General features: G+C 45.7%; 1 protein-coding gene across 6 annotated transcripts in view; it reads left to right on the top strand.

Annotated features, from left to right (window-relative positions):
• The first annotated feature begins 537 nt into the window (after positions 1 to 537).
• The window catches only part of LOC135519428 (ATP-binding cassette sub-family C member 4-like), a 49,592-nt gene continuing 37,961 nt past the window's right edge, over positions 538 to 12,168 (top strand). For 4 of the 6 annotated variants that reach the window (XM_064944646.1, XM_064944645.1, XM_064944643.1 and 1 more), the window contains exons 1-15: positions 538 to 814; positions 1,334 to 1,444; positions 1,768 to 1,888; positions 2,064 to 2,288; positions 2,533 to 2,622; positions 2,710 to 2,873; positions 3,743 to 3,868; positions 5,121 to 5,370; positions 5,717 to 5,827; positions 6,177 to 6,266; positions 6,776 to 6,967; positions 7,113 to 7,207; positions 7,419 to 7,505; positions 7,636 to 7,732; positions 9,856 to 10,071. In XM_064944646.1, the coding sequence (XP_064800718.1) occupies positions 741 to 814; positions 1,334 to 1,444; positions 1,768 to 1,888; positions 2,064 to 2,288; positions 2,533 to 2,622; positions 2,710 to 2,873; positions 3,743 to 3,868; positions 5,121 to 5,370; positions 5,717 to 5,827; positions 6,177 to 6,266; positions 6,776 to 6,967; positions 7,113 to 7,207; positions 7,419 to 7,505; positions 7,636 to 7,732; positions 9,856 to 10,071 (2,049 nt within the window). In that variant the 5' untranslated portion in view covers positions 538 to 740. Of the gene's footprint in view, positions 815 to 941; positions 998 to 1,333; positions 1,445 to 1,767; positions 1,889 to 2,063; positions 2,289 to 2,532; positions 2,623 to 2,709; positions 2,874 to 3,742; positions 3,869 to 5,120; positions 5,371 to 5,716; positions 5,828 to 6,176; positions 6,267 to 6,775; positions 6,968 to 7,112; positions 7,208 to 7,418; positions 7,506 to 7,635; positions 7,733 to 9,855; positions 10,072 to 12,168 lie in introns of those variants that run through there. The other 2 variants (XM_064944644.1, XM_064944647.1) reach the window with 2 other exon arrangements.

Raw genomic sequence — 12,168 nt, 5'->3', positions numbered from 1 at the left:
AGAAGTCTAAGAAACTGGACATTGTGGCTGCAGCAGAAAAGTTTTGGAGACTTTTTAAGGATTTTACATCTGACAGGGTGCAAAGGGTACTGGCGACAGAAGACCCGCCCTCTCAGGTTCCCCTTTGGTCTGTGTAGGGATCAGATCGGTTTTTATTTTTTAACTTAATCAAACGTGGTTTGATTTATTTTTGGTAGGTTTATTTGTTTAGTTTTGTGGGACTCCTGTTTCCATCTTGCACAGTCGGTGGCGGGATATACATTAAATTGTGTGATCGCAATACACCATAGAATAAATTCTGGCATGCGTTAGCATTGGGAAGTCAGATAAAGCGTTTTTATCAAAAGCTATTACTTTCACATGTAAAAACACGGAATCCTACTCATTAGTACACGTTATTAATCTATGTCGCTTTTGTTTTGAGACGATTTCGCCGTCGTCCAGAACGGGGCACTCTGCTCCAAATTTAATGCAATCAACGTAAACCCGGTTCACCGGGGGCATTAATCGAATCCCCTCAATGGCGGGGTGCGCGGTCGCACTGATGAAAACCGAGCCGCGGCTCTTATGCACAGTTCATTATCTAGCTTCACACGGGTCTCATTATCTGTGTCGATTGTAGGCTATGTGCTGCCGGTGAGAAAATAATCTATATTTTCTATTAAGTTGCCTTCTGTATTTCATGATATATTTTCAGCTACATACACCGGTTGTTTTCAGTTTACATTCACTGTCAGAGCATGGAACCTTTGCGGAAAGAGGCGAAGGATAATCCATCGGCGACAGCTAATCTCCTTTCCAAGATTTTCTTCTGGTAAGGAAAGTACAGTAGCGGCAATGTTTGACAGCTATTGACAGACAAAGCCGAATAGGTTTTGACAGTTGCTATGAATGTTCAAGTGTGAATGACGCTTGCAGTTTCCCGACGTGTATCCTACCAGCTCCGTTGCCATAGCCTTCTTGAGCGCAAGGACACGGACGACTGCCGGTAGATAAGGTGCTCAGACAATGACCTCATCACTTCTTCTATGAAAGTTTAAAACAAAACTGTCAGTCCACAGGGCTGTTTGGTTTGATTGCTGCGAGTGTGCCTAAAGTAAACATTTGAACTGTATTATGGTACTTTGTTTATTACTCTAAAACGAATGGACAGAACATGCATTCAAATGTGTATAAGTTTTAGGCCTTCTTTTTTTATGTATGTGTGAATAACAAAAAAATCCAACATACTGTTTGTTATCCTCTACCAGTATAACTTACTCTGAACTTTACTTAAATGATTTACTGTATGCGTGTACTGTACATAAACACATACTTGTTCCTTTGTCACCAGCTGGCTGAATCCTTTATTCCGTATCGGCTATAATCGGAGGCTAGAGGAACATGACATGTACAAAGTTCTCCCAGAGGATGGATCTGAGAGACTAGGAGAAGATTTACAGTGGTAAGTCACACCTTAATGCGCTCCCGAGTGGCACAGCGGGCTAGGGCACTGCATTTCTTTGCAAGAGGCATCACTACAGTCCCTGGTTCTATTCCAGGCTGTATCACAGCCGGCCATGATTTGGAATCCCATAAGGGTGGCGCACAATTAGCCCAGCGTCATCTGGGTTGGAGCGGGGTAGGCCGTCCCTGTGATAAGAATGTGTTCTTAACTGACTTGCCCAGTTAAATAAATCCAACCCGGACACATTCTGAGAGTTTGATGAATGCAGTAAGTTGGATGCTGTGGCTGTTGTTTGAGTGTTACATTGCTATTGTCTGTAGGTACTGGGATCAAGAAGTACAGTGGGCTGCTAAGGACCTGCGCACACCCAGACTAACCAGAGTCCTCATTGCGTGCTATTGGAGGTCCTATTCTGTCATAGGAATATTTACTCTCATTGAGGTACCACAAACACTGTCTGAGGGCATATACTTACAATATTCACAGAGTAGCTTACCCATGAATGTGTAACTGGTGTGAAATGGCTAGCTAGTTAGTGATGTGTGCTCGTAGCATTTCAATCGGTGACGTCACCCTTTCTGAGACCTTGAAGATGCTGTTTTTTCCCTCTCATCAGGAAATTATCAAAGTGATTCAGCCAGTACTTCTTGGGAAGCTCATCCGGTATTTTGAGAGCTATGACCCTGACAACATGGATGCTCTGTATGAGGCCTGTGGCTATGCTGCAGGCGTCTCCCTGTCCACCCTGGGTCTGGCTGCTCTGCACCACCTCTACTTCTACCACGTGCAGCGAGCCGGGATGAAGATCCGGGTGGCCATGTGTCACATGATCTATCGGAAGGTCAGTAACCTCCAGCTCTCAGATTAAAACCTATATAAACAAGACCCCAATTCTTTTTTTTCTTTTTTTTTTCTCCCCCACCTTGTCTCGTCACCACGGAAACACTCTTGGCTATAATGACAGGTCATTCAGCTAGTCATCAGCAATCTTTTAAATATCTTTACAGTGCATGTTTATCACATGAGGCGTGCAAATTGACTGTTGCGTGAATCTAAATACACACGGTCCTTTGATATCTCCAAAGGCCCTCTGTCTTAACAGCACAGCGCTGGGGAAAACCACCACTGGACAAATTGTCAACCTCTTATCCAACGACGTCAACAAGTTTGATGAGGTAGGCGCTGAAAAGACACATTCAAGATATTTGCATATCAAATGACACTGCTCAATAGCATACAGCTCTTCTCCCATCCTTCCACAGGTCACTATCTTTTTGCACTTCCTCTGGGTGGGTCCTCTACAAGCAGCGGCTGTGATGGTGTTGTTATGGTATGAGATCGGCCCATCATGCCTTGCAGGAATGGCCGTCCTGGTCTTCCTGATGCCTATACAGACTCTGTTTGGTCACCTGTTCTCCTCTTTCAGGTACTGTACATGTACCATAATGTATCAATTCAAAACTCTATTTGTCACGTGCTGAATACAACATGTGTTGACCTTACTGTGAAATGCTTACTTACAAGCCCTTATCCAACAGTGCAGTTCAATAAGAGTTAAGAAAATATTTACCAAATAAACTAAAGTAAAAAAATATATATTTTTAAAGTAACACAATAAAATAACAATAACGAAGCTATATACAGGGGGTACCGGTACCGAGTCAGTGTGTGGGGGTACAGGTTATAGTCGAGGTAATTTGTACATGTAGGTAGGAGTGAAGTGATTGTGCATAGATAATTAACAGCGAGTAGCAGCAGTGTAAAAACAAATGGGGGTGGTTTGTGTGTCTGAATCAGTTTTGCTTTGGCGTTGTAAGTCACTACGCATGTCACGTGTGGATACCTTGGCACTGTGAAATAATAGTGGTGGAGAGACTTTGATGCCTTTTTGCTTTCATGTCTAGGGTTTTACAAACCTGTCTGGTTTATTACTGTACCCATGGGTGTGGTGCCCCGTTAGTCTGCTACAGTACTTGTTCCAGATGGGTTATTACTGTAAGTCCAGGTCTCTTCATTTAAGTGTAGATCAAGTGAGCTTTTGACCCCAGATGCTTCCTCTAGGCTACGACATAGCCATGCCTCCCGACCGATCTACAAGGGTGATTCATAATTATGGCCCAGTTTGACCAAGCTTTAGTTTAAATACCAGCTGAAACTCTAAAATGAAAGTCAAAGGGATGTATGAAACATGAGTGTAAAATGAAAACCGTTTTTCCCCCCCGTCATCTGCTGAATGGAAAACATTGCACTGACTCAAATGCCTAGATAAAGTGATTTGTCTCTTACAATGTTTAGGGGCACAACCGCAGCCTTGACAGACAACAGAATACGCACAATGAATGAAGTGGTCTCTGGGATCCGGATCATCAAGATGTATGCCTGGGAGAAGCCTTTTGCAGCTCTGGTAGATGAAGTCAGAAGGTGAATTATATTTGATTGACTTATTTTGTGTTTGATTCCCATGGTTTACGACGATTGAGTCTGAATTGTATAGCTTGAAGTCATCTTTTAACTATTCACACTCTATCAGAACAGTTCTACCGTTTCCCAGTGCCAAATCAACCCAATTTTGCAATATGCATTTGAAAGTGGATACTATCCCAACGCACAGTATTTCCACATGTTGAAGTTTGTGAGAATGGATGTCCTATTGTCTCTCAACTTTGTGCTATTGTATACATTAATTAAAGGCAGACTCAGCCATATGATGAAGAAAGTAAACAGCATAGTGGGTAAAATTCCACATCTAAGAGCGTCGAAGCATGAGGCCCGACTTCTTTGCTGTTTTAGTCCCGTGGCTACTACGCTCTAACAGCAACAGCAAGAAACTAATCTGTACGCATGTGCAGATCCTGTGTGAGAGCGAAGTCTTGCATCGTGCTTATCTCATTATCTTGCGGGACCGCTTTAGGCATCGTTATTTCGCTGAGTCTACCCTTAAGTCAGTCATCGTTAGCCTGGCCAGGCATGAGGACCCGAGCTAGTCAGAACCTGACAGTGTCCCGAGTTTGACTTTAAACGTCTTAGGTTAGTGTTTCATAATCCTGGTCCTGGAGACTCAAAGGAACGCACATTTCTATTTGGGGGGGGCTTTTCCTCGCTGAGACGTTGCATGCATAAACCAATGGTTGCGTGCCACTCATGGACAGTGCCGTCAGGCACCAGATTGCTAGGAGACATGATGAGGTTAGCTGATATGTAAAATACCTATTCTGTCATGCGCCAGAAACATCTGAGCAGAGGAACACAACCTTAGTTTTTTGCTGTAGAACTACACACCTGGTTCTACTAATCAAGGGTTTGTTGAGTTTATTACTGGAATCGGGTGTGTAGTGCCAGGATTGGAAGAAAACAAAACACTGTCAGATACCTAAATTAAAGACCTCTTATACCACACACAAGTACTCTCTTCATTCAACAGAATGTCATCTACTGCCACCACTCTCCCCACCACAACCTTAGTCCCCCTATTCTAAGAGGGAATGTTAGACATGATCAACACGTTTGTTCTAAAAAATTATACTGTAGGCTAAAACTCAAGAGGTCAACATCAGATTACATCAGATTTGTGACCTAGCAGCCTTCAGCTCCTTAGGCATGGATCTCACAGTACTGTAATATCTTTGTAGCAAAACAAACCTCTGAAAACCTCTCCCTCTCCTTGTACTTTCAGGAAGGAGATCTCCAAGATCATGAAGAGCTCTTACCTGAGAGGCCTCAACATGGCCTCCTTCTTTGTGGCCAGCAAGATCATCGTCTTCATCACCTTCACTGTCTATGTGTTGATGGGGAACAGGATCTCTGCCAGCCGGGTATTTGTGGCCGTTTCTCTGTACGGGGCTGTGAGACTCACCGTCACCCTCTTCTTCCCCAATGCTGTAGAGAAGGTCTCCGAGGCTCTCATCAGCATCCGCAGGATCAAGGTAAACGCTCCTGGATTATATTTCCCCTAGCTGCAGATCTAGTGGTCAGCTTCCTCTTCCCCCAATCCTAGCGTTAACAGTTAGTAGGGGAAATGCAAAACTGACCCACGATCAGCGTCTCAGGGCAACTTCACACAACACTAAAGTAAATGTACACAGGACTGAGCTAGGTACAGCTGGTAAAGTTGAGCATGATACTGCTGTGATTGGACACCTGTAGGCTAGAGTACATCATTATCTGATGCTCTTATATTCCATTCAATGCAGTGGTGCAAGGTTTATTATGTGCCTAAAATGTGTGTGGCCGATCGGCTCATTCAGGGTTTTCTTTTTTTTTTTCTCACAGAATTTTCTTATGTTGGAGGAAGTTGGTTCGGTGCAGGATCTTGGACTCCCTGTGGCAGAGAAGAAGGACTGTATGGTGGAAATAAAGGATTTAATCTGCTTCTGGAACAAGGTGGGGAAGCCTATTTCAGCACGGTTGTTTTGACCAAGACTCGAGCTCCTTTGGCATCACTAGAAAATAGTGCATGTACAAGCATGCACCGGGATTTGATACCATGCTCCCATCTGTTATATACACTCTAAGCCAACCATACAACCCTCCTAGAAAACCACTAGCTTATCTCTTCAGTAAGGAGAGTTGACCTTCGATCTCAGGAAGGTGATGTCATGACGCAAATTACCAAGCAGTGTCTGCCTTGCTCCGTCGTACGTAGGCCTGACCTTGAATCTGTAGGTGTACAGTAGCCTATATACTGCAAGGATGTTGTTCACCCACTCATGTTCCTCTGTGGTCCCAACAGGCACTAGACTCTCCGACGCTGCAGAACCTGTCTTTCACTTTGAGGTCAGAGCAACTCCTGGCTGTCATTGGACCAGTCGGGGCTGGAAAGGTCTGACTTTTTGTACTGTGAAAAGCTCACTACAAGTTAGAGATGAAGATGCATACCGTATGTGTTACAGGGCATATGGGGTAGTATTACTCAAAAACCTGAGAATATATCAATGATTATGAGAGTGAGGATATTACCTTGCCTGTGTTTTTGTTCTTGACAGCTGGCTATGCTGAAAACTTGACCTTAATCTTCATTAAACCCTTAAATGGGCAGTATGCCACTGCATTCCTTAATCGAATTACAATTTAATTTCTAATCTTACTTTACACCTGGTAGTTGTACTGCTTAATGCCATATCTTAACTTCTGAGAGGCCCACGCAGAATGTTGCTGCTCTCCACTGCTGCAGGAATGAAAGGCAATTGAGGAGTAATAATATTCTGTGTGCGAGCCTCTCGTTTCTTTATCCAAGTATTATTTTTTGCACTGTCCCTGTTATCTCAATTGTGGGATGTGCACATCACCCTCTTTTTCTACATGTCTTTAATAACTTATCTCATATCTTAGTCCTCTCTACTCAGCACCATCCTGGGGGAGCTGACCCCGGATAAGGGCGTGGTCAAGTTCAAAGGCGAACTGACCTATGCATCCCAGCAGCCCTGGATTTTCCCAGGGACCATCAGGAGTAACATCCTGTTTGGCAAAGCGCTCCACCCTCAGAAGTATGAGAGGGTCCTCCGAGCCTGTGCCCTGAAGAGAGTAAGACTCTCATTGACAAATATCTACTGCCTGAATCGGTGCCTTTCTAGATGCAATATATCACGATAAACGTTCCGTGCACTGTGTGAATGGGATTGATTCCCCGTGATAAGTGTCGTAGTCTGCTACTGTTTTGTATGTGTAGGACATGGAGCTGCTGCCTGATGGGGACCTGGAGGTGATAGGAGACAGAGGAGCCACCCTCAGCGGGGGACAGAAGGCCCGGGTCAGCCTGGCCAGGTACGTCTCTCTCTCTGTCCAACAGCAGTAGTGGAACACATCCACTTTATATTACAAATTGGGCCAAGCGTTTTCTCTAGCCAGGTCATAGGGTCAGGAAAACTGATTTTTGCTGTAATTATAACATGTGTTGTTTTACGTTAAACTTGTATTATAGCTGTGTGTCATTGGTTAAAGTGAATGAAGCTGTGTGTGTGTCCTTCCATCCCAGAGCAGTGTACCAGGATGCTGATATCTACCTGCTGGATGACCCTCTCAGTGCTGTGGATGCTGAGGTGGGGAAACACCTCTTTGAGCAGTAAGTCCTTGAGCAGCTGGAAGCATTCCCACTAGCACAGCATCGCTCCCACATGCATTTTGAATACTTTGACGAAACCAGTAAGCTATTTCTAACTGTTTGTTGTGCTGCTATATGTCTACCTGCCTAGGTGTATCTGTGGCCTGTTGCGGAAGAAGCCGCGCATCCTTGTCACCCACCAGCTGCAGTACCTGAAGGCTGCAGACCAGATCCTAGTTCTGAAGGAAGTGAGTCAAATCAAATCAAATTTGATTTCAAATCAAATTTTATTTGTCACATACACATGGTTAGCAGATGTTAATGCGAGTGTAGCGAAATGCTTGTGCTTCTAGTTCCGACAATGCAGTAATAACCAACAAGTAATCTAACTAACAATTCCAAAATTACTGTCTTATACACAAGTGTAAGGGGATAAAGAATATGTACATAAAGATATATGAAAGAGTGATGGTACAGAGCAGCATAGGCAAGATACAGTAGATGGTATCGAGTACAGTATATACATATGAGATGAGTATGTAAACAAAGTGGCATAGTTAAAGTGACTAGTGCTGCATGTATTACATAAGGATGCAGTAGATGATATAGAGTACAGTATATACGTATACACATGAGATTAATAATGTAGGGTATGTAAACATTATATTAAGTAGCATTGTTTAAAGTGGCTAGTGATATATTTTACATCATTTCCCATCAATTCCCATTATTAAAGTGGCTGGAGTTGAGTCAGTGTGTTGGCAGCAGCCACTCAATGTTAGTGGTTGCTGTTTAACAGTCTGATGGCCTTGAGATAGAGGCTGTTTTTCAGTCTCTCGGTCCCAGCTTTGATGCACCTGTACTGACCTTGCCTTCTGGATGATAGCGGGGTGAACAGGCAGTGGCTCGGGTGGTTGTTGTCCTTGATGATCTTTATGGCCTTCCTGTAACATCGGGTGGTGTAGGTGTCCTGGAGGGCAGGTAGTTTGCCCCCGGTGATGCGTTGTGCAGACCTCACTACCCTCTGGAGAGCCTTACGGTTGTGGGCGGAGCAGTTGCCGTAGCAGGCGGTGATACAGCCTGCCAGGATGCTCTCGATTGTGCATCTGTAGAAGTTTGTGAGTGCTTTTGGTGACAAGCCAAATTTCCTCAGCCTCCTGAGGTTGAAGAGGCGCTGCTGCGCCTTCTTCACGATGCTGTCTGTGTGAGTGGACCAATTCAGTTTGTCTGTGATGTGTATGCCGAGGAACTTAAGACTTACTACCCTCTCCACTACTGTTCCATCGATGTGGATAGGGGGGTGTTCCCTCTGCTGTTTCCTGAAGTCCACAATCATCTCCTTAGTTTTGTTGACGTTGAGTGTGAGGTTATTTTCCTGACACCACACTCCGAGGGCCCTCACCTCCTCCCTGTAGGCCGTCTCGTCGTTGTTGGTCATCAAGCCTACCACTGTTGTGTCGTCCGCAAACTTGATGATTGAGTTGGAGTCGTGCGTGGCCACGCAGTCATGGGTGAACAGGGAGTACAGGAGAGGGCTCAGAACGCACCCTTGTGGGGTCCCAGTGTTGAGGATCAGCGGGGTGGAGATGTTGTTGCCTACCCTCACCACCTGGGGGCGGCCCGTCAGGAAGTCCAGTACCCAGTTGCACATGGCGGGGTCGAGACCCAGGGTCTCGAGCTTGATGACGAGCTTGGAGGGTACTATGGTGTTAAATGCCGAGCTGTAGTCGATGAACAGCATTCTCACATAGGTATTCCTCTTGTCCAGATGGGTTAGGGCAGTGTGGTTGAGATTGCATCGTCAGTTGACCTATTTGGGCGGTAAGCAAATTGGTCCAGGTAATTTGTTAGGTAGGGTGGAGGTGATATGGTCCTTGACTAGTCTCTCAAAGCACTTCATGATGACGGAAGTGAGTGCTACGGGGCGGTGTGTGTATGCGTACGGGTGGCTCAAATGCTGTACCATACCATCTCTATTCATGGATTGCACATTTAGTCACTATTGTTTTTTTGTTTGTTTTTTTACATATAAGGATGACTCCCGGCTTAGAGTTCTACTCAGTGCATATCAATGTCATCGGGTTTTCAGGCCACTAAGTGTAATTTAGATGAAACAGTCATAAGCCCCTGTTCAGAATGGCTGGGCATCTCTGGACTGGCTGGACAAGCATTTCGCTACACCCGCATTAACATCTGCTAACCATGTGTATGTGTGACAAATAACACTTGATTTGACTTTTGGGCACCAATATATCTGCGGTGTCTGTAGAACATTCATAACAATGGCAGTGACGTGGCGGAGGTAAAAACCATGAATAGCACAACTTGGTAAACACACCTCAGAGGGCTGACCTAAGAACTTTCTTTCTAGGGTCACATGGTGGCGCGGGGTACGTTCACGGAACTCCAGGGCTCTGGATTAGACTTCACCTCGCTGCTGAAAAAGGATGAGGAGGACGAGGAGGAGGGGAAGGGGGAGCCTGCCCCAGGCACACTCACCGGCTCCCCACACACCCTATCCCAGAGCTCTATGCCCTCCCTCTCCTCCTCCATGCATTCTGTGATGGAGGGAGTGGACCAACCAGAGGTGGGTAACAGTGTAGTAACACCCTCCCTCCACACATTTCTGTCTGATCCTCTGGGATAGCACACACCTTCCTATTCTGTCTTGTTTGTCAGAAGAATGACAGGGGATCATATCTGAGGTTAGCATCCCAAATGGCAGCCTATTCCCTATTTGGTGCACTACTTTTGACCAAAGCCCATACTTTTGACCATTGCTTATGGTCCAGCCTCTTCGGGGAGGCACCTGGGAGTCCTATCGGAGAGAAGGAAATGAAGAACCTGATTGAGAGGCAGACGTGGAGGCATTTTAGTGAGATTGAGATGCCTCCATTACCAAGCATGCTACTCGAAAAATGTTCAAACATTGAACAAATTGACGGAATTGAGAGCAAGGATCTCCTTCCAGAGGGACATCCGATTTGGCCTTCCTCCTACATCCAAATGGATTATATACAACCAACGGGGTTTACAGTTCATTGAGTGAATTCGGAAGCTGACTTTCTGGCAAGAACAAAGTTGGTGGCATCTGCTTTATTACCAATAGCAAGTGGTGTGATGGGAGAACATACAGGAACTTGCAAGCTTCTCCACGGTTTTGTATAGATAATCCCACCTTCAAAGAGTTGAGGAAAGTTCTGGTGGTCGTGTCTGTTTTAAAATGCTGGTCTGACCGGTCAGAATCCATGCGCCATGACTGTTTTGATCACATGGACTGGAATATGTTCCGGGGTGCCTCTGGGGACTAAATCAATGAATACACAGAGTCACCGGATTCATAGGGAAAAATGCATAGATATGACACCGATGGTTTCTTTCAAAAAACCGTGGCTTGATGGCAACCTTGTAGGGGGAAAAGGAGAGCAATGCTGCTCATGAACACGGCAAGGAGACCGGGGACCATTGCATGTATGAATAGTACAAATTTGGCCTTTGTAGATCGAACAAGATGGAGAGACACAAGTATAGGGACAAAGTTGAGGAGCAATTCAGCGTGTCTGACATGAGGCGTATGTGGCAGGAGCGATCATGAACGCCACCCTAACGCATGAACTAAACGCCTCCCGCGTCGAGCATAACGGCTCTGAACTGCCGAGGAGAGCCCCCGAGGACAACAAGGGATACGTCCTCACGGTCTCCACAGAGGATGTATGGTAGTGTTAACCCTCGCAAGGCTGCCAGCCTAAATGGTATTCCTAGCTGCAGCCTCAGAGTATGTGCAGACCAGCTAGCTGTTGTGTTTTCTGAAAAATTCTCTCTGTAGTTCAGGCTATTATCCCCATCTTCTTCAATATGTCCACTTTCATCCCCATGCCCAAGAAAGAGAAAGTAACTGAACTGAATTAATACTTACCCGTAGCAATCATTTCTGTGCTTTGAGAGGTTAGTCAAAGACCACATCACCTCCTCCCTCCCAGAAACACACGACCCTCTCCCTGACAGATCCACAGACAGTGCAATCGCCATTACACTGCCTTTACCCACCCGGACAAAAGGAATGGATGTGTGAGGACGCTTTTCATCGACTAAACCTCGGCCTTCAATACAATAGTGCCCTCTAAGCTCCTCACAAAGCTCACAACCCTGGGACTGAACTCCTTCCTATGTAACTGGGTCCTGGACTTCCTGATGGGCTGCCCCCAGGCAGTGAAGGTTGGCAGCATTACCTCCTCCACACTGATCCTCAACACGGGGGCCCCACAAGGGTGCGTCCTCAGTCCCCCTCTTGTACTCCCTGTAAACCCAATACTGCGTAGCCTCACAGTTCCAATTCCAAGTTCGCTGACGACACAACGGTAGTAGGCATGATCACCAACAACAACTAGAAGGCTACAGAGGAGTTAGGCACTCTGAAGACATGGTGCCAGGTAAACAACCTCTCCCCAACATCAGCAAAACAAACGAGCTGATTGTTGCCATCAGGAGGAAACAGGTTGGATACGCCCCCATCCTCATCAATGGGGCCACTGTGGTGACCGTCAAAAACCTTCAAGTTGCTCTCCATACCCATCTCCGAGCTGAAATTGTCAAACCACAGACACCATGGTGAAGAAGGCACGGCAGTGACTCGGCCTGTCCCCGAGGGCCCACAGTGTTCTACAGGAGCACCATCGAGAACATA

This window comes from Oncorhynchus masou, chromosome 29 (genome assembly GCF_036934945.1).
Source record: "Oncorhynchus masou masou isolate Uvic2021 chromosome 29, UVic_Omas_1.1, whole genome shotgun sequence".
Taxonomy (NCBI): domain Eukaryota; kingdom Metazoa; phylum Chordata; class Actinopteri; order Salmoniformes; family Salmonidae; genus Oncorhynchus; species Oncorhynchus masou.
This window is presented reverse-complemented; position numbering and strand designations above follow the sequence as displayed.